Raw genomic sequence first — 10,161 nt, forward strand, 5'->3', positions numbered from 1 at the left:
TTAGTCTATCTATCTATCTATCTATCTTTAATCTATCTATCTATCTATCTATCTATCTTTGGTCGATGTATCTTCAATCTATCTATAGATCAATCCATACATCTATGTTGGCACATGCAAGTAATAGTAGTAGTAGTTACTCCTTTCTATCTGTAGATAGGCAGATCGACATACATACTTAGATAGGCTTAAGCTGGATGGATAGATATTGATAAGAATCTGCTATTGGGGATAGGCAGAGAGAATTATTGTATGCTACTCTCTTACTAGTTCCCGTGTTTCGTTTTCTCTTCTTTTCTTTTCTTCGTTTCTTTTCTTTTTGATCCTCCTCGGAAGTCTGTAGATAAATCTCTCCTCATTCTCATCATCCTAAGGAGAGGGGGTGGAAAGAACAAGAGCCTCCCTCTATCTCCTGACACGTCTCTTTCTCTCTTTCTTCATCCATCTACTCTTCTTTCTTCTTCTTTCTTCTCACAGTTCTATCTGTCATACTCCCCTAGGAGGTCTTCTCCTTTTTCTTCTTTGAAACTCTTTAAGAATTCACATCGTCATCCTCATCAACAATAGAAGCACCAGAAGCAGAAGCAGCGATCGTCATCGTCATAATGATAGGAATGCTAAGAATAAGAATAAGAAGAATAAGAATACTACTACTACTACGACTTCTACTACTACTCCTATTGCTACTACTAGTGAATGATAAGAGGAGGAGTCATCCTAGTCCTCCTTCTCCTAGTCCTAGTCCTGGTAGTACACGCACTCCTACTCCTACTACTATTGAGAGAAAGAGCACAGCCGCCTGTATTAATAAGAATACTAATCCTAATACTAGTCATACTACTACTGCTGCTACTACGACTGCTGCTATCAGCCCTAGTATTCGTATTACTATATACTAGTGCTAGTCTAAGCATGCTTAGTATTAGTATTGTATGACTCCTGTGGTATGATGAGAAGTATGAGGATTCTAATAGCAGGATGAGACAGAACACACTCCTCTACTACAGATGCATGGAGTAGCACTACTAGTAGTAGAAGAAGTATTGTTTCTTTTCATTTCTTCTTTCTCTTTCATTTCCAAGATGTTTCTCTTCTCCTCCTCCTCTTCGTTTTCTTCTTGTTGCTTTTCCAAGCTTCTTGCTAGTGAGGAGATACGACCAAATTCTATGGGAAAGACATGCGATAACTTTCTTTTCAAAGATCTCTCTCTTCTCTCTCTAGTAGACTTTCTTTCTACTTCCTCTTCACATTCTTCGTCTTTCTTCTTCTTCTAGTTTCTTTGTATTTTTCGCAACTTTTCAGTTCGGCGTCTATCAGATCACATGCATCCTAAAGAAAGTTCGTTAACGAAGAAGAAGAGAGAGGAGGAAAGAAGAAAGCAAGAAGAGAAGGCAAAGACGACGAAGAAGAGAATTACACCTCCGAAACCTTCTTCTTCTTCTCCAAGAAGAACAATAGGAATAGCCGCAATAGTAGAAGTATTGAGTAAAAGTAGAAGAAGTCTTGTCATAGGAGGCGCAAGTAGTAGTAGTAGGAGGAGGAGAAGGACACGCAAGAGGAGAAGAAGAAGGAAGACGCAAAGGAGGAGAGCAGCAATTAAAATGAAGAAGAAGAAAGAGGAGAGAAACGTCTTGACAAGGAAACCCAGACAATGAAGCAAAGATAAAAAGAAAGAAAGAAAGACAGAAAGAAAAAGAGAAGAAGAGGAGGAGGAAAAAAGGAAATGAAAAGTGGCGAGAGGAGAGGTGATCTCCCCCTGTAGTTATCGTCCTTGACCAAACAAAGAAAAGAGGAGAAGAAGAAGAGGAAGAAGAAGAAGAGGAAAAGAAAGAGCAGTCCTAGCAGCATTCGTAGTAGGAGTAGGAGTCGTCTTAAGAGGAAGAGGGTAAGTCAAAGTAGTAGTATTTTCTGACGAGGTAGTGGGCCCACCCTTGGTAGGGAGAGGCTAATTAAGATGGAAGAAAGGAAGTCGTTGTGATCGTTCTATCACTAGTCAACGAACTCCTGAAGGGAATGTGGACTATCAAAGACAACGACGACCACGAGCAGAAAGAAGAAGAAGAATCTACCTGTGAGGAGTAATAGTAATAGTAGTAGTAGTGGGAGTACTAATAGTATCGATTAGACTACTGCGACTCCTACTACCAGTACAACTCCTCCTCCTCCTTCTTTTCCTCTCATGAAGAAAAGATTTGTTTAGTTCCTCTGTTACGCCACTCTCTTCAATTCTTCTTCTTCTTCTCTTTCTGCTCTTCTGTTTTCCTCCTTCTCCTTCGTCTCTCTCTTCTTCTTCATCCTACTCTTTTTCTTCTTCTTCTTCCTCGCCCTGCCCTTGCATAGTAGTAGTAGTAGGCAAAGTAGTAGTAGTAGTATTACGAGGATTGTCGGTATTGAGAGAATGAAGATTAAGATGTCGATGCCGAAGTCTTTTGGCTCTTCTCTCTTCTGAGGTGAGGAGGGCCGAGGGAGAATACCGCGTAGACTTCCAATAGCTCACATAATAAGGCCGCTCATAGATCTCTTCTTCTCCTTCTCTTCTTCTTCGTCTGCTTGTACTACTAGTAGTACTGGTAGTAGTGCTACTACTACTACTCCTACTACTACTACTAGTGCTATACGTATGATTTGCTTCATTCCCATCCGCAGCGCCTGTCGTTCATATCCATTAGCCCAACATGAGGACAGACAGAGAAAGAAGAAAAAAGAAAAGAAAGAATGAAAGAAAGAAAGGAAATCTCTTGGAGATAGAGAATAGGAGGTAGTCGAGAGAGGGATAGAACAAGGAAGGAACGAAGAGAAGTCTACTCTTTTACATGTGTTCCTCTTCGTAATCCATTCACATGAAGGCATACCGCCAAAGAAACACATGTGAATATAGATCTTATGGAGACAGAAGAGAGAAAAAAGAGAGATATACAGACAGACAGACAGACTTTCATCGATCTTTAATCGACTTTTGATACATGTATACAAAGATATGAAAGAATACAAACATACATCCGAAATGTAGACCAAGCATATAAATACACATATCCATTCATGTCTATGTATATCTACATCTACCTATCTATTCGTATATGTATAGGCTACAGGTATGAATGATTGATACCTCGAGTCATACATATATTTATATAGATAGATATGTATGTGAAAAATATTTAGATCTGGAGACGAAGTAGAAGTAGAAAGAAAGATGGCGAGAGAGACGATAGAGAGAGAAGTAAGAGGGCGGGCGAGAGAGAAAATTCACTTTGCCTCCTAGACTAGTGTATGAATCTTCTTCTTCTTATTCTTAACGTACATCACTCAGTCCGAAGTCTCTACCTCCCTCACGTAGGAACATAGAGCTGAAGAAAAGAGAAAAGAAAGGAAGAAAGAAAGATAGGGTCGATCGATAGATAGACAGATAAAGAACAAAGGAAGAAAGAAAGAGTGACAAAGAAAGAAAGAAAGGGGTGTTTTCGAGTAAGTAGGTGACTTACGACTTCGGTGTATAGAAGACAAGAATTGATCTTCAGCTGTACATACACTCGGCAAAATTTCAGAAAACAGAGAGTCTTCTTGTGAGGCGTCCATTGAATTCCCTCCTTCTCCTTCTTCTTGTTCTTCTCTTCTCTTCTTTTGTCTTTCTTGAAGAAAGAGAAGAAAGGGGTACCAAAGACAAACAGGAGGCCGAAGACTTCCCCGTGAATCTATCCATAGAATGAAGGGAATCTGTAGATCATGAAAGAGATCATCTTTTCTTCTCTCTTCTTCTCGTTCATCTTCTCTTCTATTTCGCTCCACCTTTCTACACATCTCCTCCTTTTCTTCGTCCTCTTCTTCTCTCACATCTCTGTCTCCTCTCTGAATCTCTTCTTCTTTGTTTCGTTTTCTTCTCTCTTCATTCATCGAAAGATCTGATGGGGTGTTTAGATTCTCACCCTTTACGTCACTTGAAGAAGAGAAAGAAGAGGAATGAACGAAAGAAAGAAGCGATTCATAGATGCCCTGGAGACAAGGAAAGGTACGTATCTCTTCGAGAGAAAAGTAGAGAAGAAGAAGAGACGAAGGCACATCAGACAGAGGAAGAAAAGACGTCCTCTCCACGCACACCACTGAAGAAGAAGAAGAGGAAGAAGAAGAAGGGTGATACTGCAGGTGAAAGAGAAGTAGACCTTTTAGAGATAGACAGAGAGTGAGAAGAATGCGATGTGTACTTTCGTAGAAGAGATGATGAGGGAGAAGAAGACGTCTAAAAGGTTCCTGAGAAGTCGATCCTTCTTTCGAGAGAGAATGAAGAAGATAATTCTCTTCAATGAATTCACGTGTCTTCTTTTCTGCAAACAGAGAGTCAAGTTCAAGAGGTATACAACCCCACCTACGTCTATTCTTCTTCTTCTCCTCAGGGTCTTCTTTTTCTTTTTCTTCTTCCTCTTCGTTCTTCTTCTCCTCTTCTTCGTTGTGTTCTTCTCCGCCCTTTACGAGTTGCCCGTCTTCGACTCTCCAGATTTGTATACTTCCATCGGCTGAAGAAGAGACAGCGATCAGATTCTTTAATGCATGGTCTTCTCTATCTTTCTTCTCTCCTTCTGATCTTTCTTCTCTTCTTATCCCGTCTACCTTTTCAGCGTCGTGATCCTTTCTTTCTTCTTCTTTCTTCTTCATCTTCTTGTTGGGACCATCGATGTCTCGCTTAGAGAGATCTTGGATCGTCGATAGTGAAGAAGAAGAAGAGACTCGATTGCATTGACGGCTGTCTCTAAGAAGAAGAACATCGGTGATAAAGTCTGAATGGCCTAGAAAGAAACTTTGAATTTCCCAGGGACGTGAAAGAAGACTCGCACGAATCTTCTCATCGCGATCGGCACTGAAGATAACAAAGTCTTCTTCTTCTTCTCTCGCTCCTGCACAACGGCAACAGGAAGAAGAAGAAGGAGAAGAAGAAGAAGGTTCTTTCGTCGTTACTTCGCTTTTTTCGAGAGGAAGCGAAGAAGAGGAACAGCTAGAGGACGAAGAAGAAGAAGAGGAAGGGGTGCTGCGAGTCGATAGTAGCTTCATGTGACGCTTTTCAGGAGTTGAAGTGCCCTGATCAGAACGGGTGTATGTACACCTGAACATTCGTAAGACTGTCACGGTCGTGAGATGAGATATGATAGGGATATCTTCATCTTCTTCTTCCTCATCTTTTTCCTCTCTTTCATCTTCATGTTTCTTCATCTTTTCTTCTTCTTCTTTGTCTTTTCCAGTGAGTAGTCTATTCTTTCCTTCATTCTGATCTTCTGTTTCTTTGTCTCCTTCTTCTTCTCCTCCTCTCTCTCCCCTTGTATAAGCACGTGTACGTACACCCAAGACAGATGAGATTTTCTGCATGTGTCTCGTCAGTTTATCTCCGGAGAACTCCTGCGTTCCTTTCATCTTCGAGGCATCGGAGATCTTATAGATGTCCCCAAATTTATCTGCAAGTAACAAAGAGACCCTCTCTAAATTCTCCTTCTTCTTCTTCCTCTCTCTCTCCTCTTCCTCTTCATGGAACGTCTTGAACCTTCTCTCCTCCTCTATCATCTTCTCCTCACAATGAAGAATCTCCTTCTCTTCTCCACCTCTCTCCATCTCCTTATTCTTATCGGGCGTTGAAACTGAAGAAGAGGAAGAAGAAGAAGACGAGAGCATTAAGAGAGCTGCGGTAGGTTTCTTTCTTTGCTGTCGTTCTTGCAGAATCTCGAATTTTTCATCTGAGAGAAAACGTACATACTTATCTTCTCCCGCAGTCACCCATAGAATTGGTTTCTCTTTGTCACTTTCTTTCTTCTCTTTCATCGCCTCCTCATCTGCTTGGGATACAGAAGACGGAGAAGGACAAGAAGAAGAAGAGGAAGGACAAGAAGAAGAAGAGGAGAAGTGTCGGAGGTTCGCGCTTGTCGTACCACAGGAGAGACAGATACAGTCAATAGAAGTGATAGGATAAGGAAGAATTTCATTCATGAGAGAAGCTTTACTAGTCTTTTTATCTTTTCTAACTTCTTCTTTCTCCTCGCAGTGCCACTCTCTCGAGGTAGAAGAAGAAGAGATAGAAGACGAAGAGGAGAGAGAGGTTCCTTGGAGAATCCATCGATGGTGTCGATAGTCATATGCATAGAGTGAGCTGTATATACACCAGAGAAGTACAGGTTTATGAGGGTGGACTACGAAGGGCACACAAGGAAAAGAAGGGAGAGAACATGAAGAAGTAGAGAGACGAGAAGAGACCGGACAGATGTCATTCGGATGCGTAAACTTCTTCTTTTTCTTCATCTTTGTCTCCTCTTTCGCCCCTACCATCGACGTTGAAGTAGTAGTAGTATCGATTGTCTCTTCTCGCTGAAGCCGACTCTCCATGGCTGCGATTCGAAACAGAAAGAACAAGGAAGCAAGCAGGCCAGGAAAGAAAAAAAGAGAAAGACAAGGAGAAGAAGAAAGAAGCGAATACGTATCTACCGGGGTATCTCTCTCCTATCATCTATCTATCTCTTTGTATCGGGTGTCTTGAAGAGAGAGAAAGAAAGGTAGAGCAGACGTAAGTGGATACGGTCCTCTCTCTCAGAAATGTAAGAAAGACCTGTCTATCCTTCTGTTAGAGAAACACAATGGAAAAAAGGAAGAAGTCCTTCTTCTCCTTCTTCTTCTTCTCCTCCTTTCTCCTCTTTCTTCTTCAGGGAAGTTATTCTGGGGAAGCAGCGGCTCTGGGAGATTCCTTAGAGAATGAGAGAAAGAGAAGAAAAGGAAAGACAATGCCTTTATGACGAAGGAGGGAAGGTCCAAATGAAATCCATAGAGATCTACAATACAGGCCTCCATGCATACTTGTATGTAGATGTATATAGGTATATGTATATACAGACGAAGAAACAATGAAGGTGTATATACAGAAGAAGAAGAAGAGGCAAGGAAGCTTCTTCGGTCTGTAGAAAGAAAAGCAAGTTCCGGAAGAAGGGTTTTTCTAACGATAACGGAGAATGTGAAGAGGAAGAAGAATAAGAAGGAGGAAAAGGAGACTATGTAGAGAAATGACTGTTTGGAACGAAGAGGGGGGAAAGAAAAAAGCAAGGAAGAAAAGTTCAGGTGTATGTACAGCCACTGTAGCATCGATTTCTCATGAGGGGACACGAACACACTACTACTACTACTGTCTCTCTCCCTCTCTCTTTCTCTCATTCTTTCTATCTCTTGCGTTCTTTCTTTCTCTTGCTTTCTTTCTCTTGCTTTCTTTGTTTCTTTTTCTATAAGGCGAACATTTGTCGCCACGCTTGACTACCTTGAACGTCGATTCATTCCGCGCGCGTTGGGTTCTGTCATTATTCTTCCTTCTCTTTATCATTCCTCTTCTTTGCATGCATGCATGCCCTAATGCATGCATGCATCATCAGAGAGTGGCTCCTTCACTCCAAAGAATTCTGTCTTTCTTTCTTGTGTGAAACACGAAGAAAAAGAATAGAAAAGTCTCCAAGAGACGACGAGGAACAAGGAGAAAGGCCAAGCAAGAGGAACAGTCACGAAAGAAAGAAGGCAAGAGAAAAAGGAAGAAGAAGGAGAGCAAGAAAGAAGGAAAGAAAGAAGGAAAGAGAGAAAAAAAGGAAGGGGAGAGTCGTGTGATCTCCTTGTGTTTTCTCGATAGAAAAGTCCTCTTTCTCTACGACGAAGCTAGCACATACCTTTCTATGGAGGAGGTGTGGAGAAAGAGAAGTTCGAATACTGTACATTTCTTGCTTCTTTTTCTTTATCTTCTTCTTAAGAGGAAAAGTGTCATTGAAGAAGAGTTTCTGTCTCAACTCTAAGCCCCGCGCTTCCCCACACCCCCCGACAAAGAAATGCTTGAGAAAGGCTAGAATGTGGATCTTTCCACAGGTATATCAATAGAAGTCTTTCTACCTAAGTAGGAGGTCTCTATATAGATGTATACCTATCTATATTTCTATCTATACATATATCTATACTCTTATACACTAGTAGAGGCGACGATGACTGTAGAGACACCTCTTTAAGCTCTTTTCCCTTGTCCTTCTTCTCCTCTCGCCTCGCCTAGCACTATCTTCTTCTTTTTCACTAGAAGACGTCGGTATCTTCATTGATACATGGGAGTAATTAGGGCAGCTAATAGCCGATCGAATCAAGATACATAGGGATGGCTTGGTTAGGATATATGTGTGTATGTGTTCTCTGTCTTTTCTATACTTCAAGGCACATCAATACATACCAGTCCCTATGCATTCATCTGCACCCTTGTCCCCCCCCATCAATAGTCTCTACACAGGAATGTTTCTAAAGAGCTATCTATCTTGAATCTATCTATCTATTTTCAATATATCTGTCTCTGCCCTATTATCTATCTTTCATCTCTCTACCTACCTGCCTATCAACCTGATGATGCGGAGTCCTAAGCTGTCTAAAGCAAGAAGACACTTGCAGTAGCTGCAGGGTGGAGATCTAGTCAAGAAGACAGAAGAAGAAAAAGAAAGTCTTCTCAACGAATTAGATGAAAAGAAAAAGAAGCATCTCTCCAACACTCCATGTTATATCTATAGAGAGATGTCTTCCTATATACAGAAAGATATATAGATCCACAGATGGGGGATAGGTACACCGACTGGTATGTGTGTGAGAAAGCGTTGTACATAGAGAGGAGGGGTGGATGTATACACATGTCTATACGTTTTCTATGTGTGTATATGTATGTATAGATGAATATGTGTATGTATCTGCATGTATGAATATGTATAAATATGTACGTCAGTCTGTATGAAAGTAAAGCATGAAGATCTCGATGAAGGGATGCCCTCTTTCCGCTATCTGGTAGTCTAGAAACGACCCTTCCAGTCGACAAAGACCACTTTCTCTTTTCTCAAGAATCTCAGCTATTTATATAAATACACATGTATATACATTGATACGAGCTACCCATATAAATACACATGGTATATATGTATTGAATCGAGAGAGGGAGTGATAGATCGATATATGGAGATAGACCTCGGCGTATGTGTGTATTAGACTGATGTCGTATCGATCGTGTCGCAGTAGAGATACGGGAGAGGTAGAGACAGAGACAGATGAATACATGGAAGATATCTTTGAACAGAGCTAGGTGGACTAAAGCTAGATTCATGATAGACAGATGGTATTTAGGTATCCAGAGATGAAGAGGAGACGTTACAAGAAGGGTTACTATGGCTAGTAGTAGGCGGGTAGACATGTGTGTCTAGGAGGAAGGAAAAACGCAGACTCTACGCTTCTCTCACCTCTTCTTCCCTACAGAAGGTTCTACAGGGACAGACCAACAAGAAAGAAAAGAATGAAAGGAAAAGAAGAAAAAGATCGGTTTAATCCAAAGCATATCCTTCTTCTCTTTTTCTATCTTTCCTTCACACAGCTGTATTTCATCCACCTAGCGACTCCAACCCGGAGTGCATGGGCTCCGGCTTATATTCGGAGACTCCCCCTACCCACCCTACCCTGAGAAAAGCAGCTCCTTTCATAGGAGAAGAAGAACAACAGCAAATTCTTCTTCTTCTAAACACCCCGCGCACCCTCCGCTTGCTTTCTTTTTCTTTATCTTCTCGAATAAGAAGAAGAGGTTTCCCGAAACGATGCTCTTGGAGCGAAAAGAAAGAAGAAAAAGAAAGTCTTGTTTCGGAGTCAAGAGAAACACATCCCCTGAGAGAAAGACGGAGATCTTTCCTTCTTCTTGTTCTTTTTCCCGCCGTTTCCTTCAGAGAGGAAGAAGAAAAGAGGAAGCAAGAAAGCGAGAAGAGAAAGGGAGAGATTCTTGTGATCTTCTGCCCATGCAGCCGCGAAAGAAAGAGAGGTTGAAGACGGCGGCATTTCTTCTTCGCCTTCTTCCCCTGCGAAACAGATCACGAAATTTCTACACATACATCTACTTATTGGTGTATCTTGTATTTTTATCTAACGTACTTTCTCTCTTTCCTTCCCTCTTTCTTTCTTTCTTTCTTCTTTCCTAGAAGAACGGAAGAATGAATTGACTGCGCTGTGTGTATGAAGAAAGTATCCTTCTTCTCTTTTCTCGCGTATATCCTTTTTCTCCTTTCCCCTTCTTTCTTTCCTTTTTTCCTAGGGTCTTTCCGTTTCTTCTTTCTTGTGCGTGTCTTCTTGTCTCTTATCTTTCTTTTCTCCCTTCTCTTCCGC

At 41.3% G+C, this 10,161-nt stretch overlaps 2 protein-coding genes across 2 annotated transcripts; one reads left to right on the top strand and one right to left on the bottom strand.

The window, feature by feature from the left end:
• Positions 1 to 877: 877 nt before the first annotated feature.
• On the bottom strand, positions 878 to 7,193 carry CSUI_007948 (wd g-beta repeat-containing protein). Its single transcript, XM_068068089.1, has 2 exons — positions 3,483 to 7,193; positions 878 to 2,649 (listed from the first exon to the last, which is right to left on the bottom strand). The coding sequence occupies exons 1-2, from the start codon at positions 6,355 to 6,357 to the stop codon at positions 2,297 to 2,299; spliced, it is 3,228 nt and encodes a 1,075-aa protein (XP_067919933.1). The 5' UTR covers positions 6,358 to 7,193; the 3' UTR covers positions 878 to 2,296.
• Positions 7,194 to 9,251: 2,058 nt separating this feature from the next.
• CSUI_007949 (uncharacterized protein) lies at positions 9,252 to 10,157 on the top strand. The gene has a single exon (XM_068068090.1). It carries the CDS (start codon positions 9,424 to 9,426, stop codon positions 9,823 to 9,825), a length of 402 nt encoding a protein of 133 aa, XP_067919934.1. The 5' UTR covers positions 9,252 to 9,423; the 3' UTR covers positions 9,826 to 10,157.
• The last annotated feature ends 4 nt before the right edge of the window (positions 10,158 to 10,161 follow it).

Source organism: Cystoisospora suis (genome assembly GCF_002600585.1).
Source record: "Cystoisospora suis strain Wien I chromosome Unknown contig_4316, whole genome shotgun sequence".
Lineage (NCBI taxonomy): Eukaryota > Apicomplexa > Conoidasida > Eucoccidiorida > Sarcocystidae > Cystoisospora > Cystoisospora suis.

Bases quoted from the DNA above. Each gene is read 5' to 3' on its own strand.
- CSUI_007949 (XM_068068090.1), top strand. From the start codon at position 9,424: ATGGGCTCCGGCTTATATTCGGAGACTCCCCCTACCCACCCTACCCTG.
- CSUI_007948 (XM_068068089.1), bottom strand. From the start codon at position 6,357: ATGGAGAGTCGGCTTCAGCGAGAAGAGACAATCGATACTACTACTACT. The intron at 2,650-3,482 runs GTAAGTCACCTA...TATGAACGACAG, and splicing joins GTCTTCTATACACCGAAGTC to GCGCTGCGGATGGGAATGAA.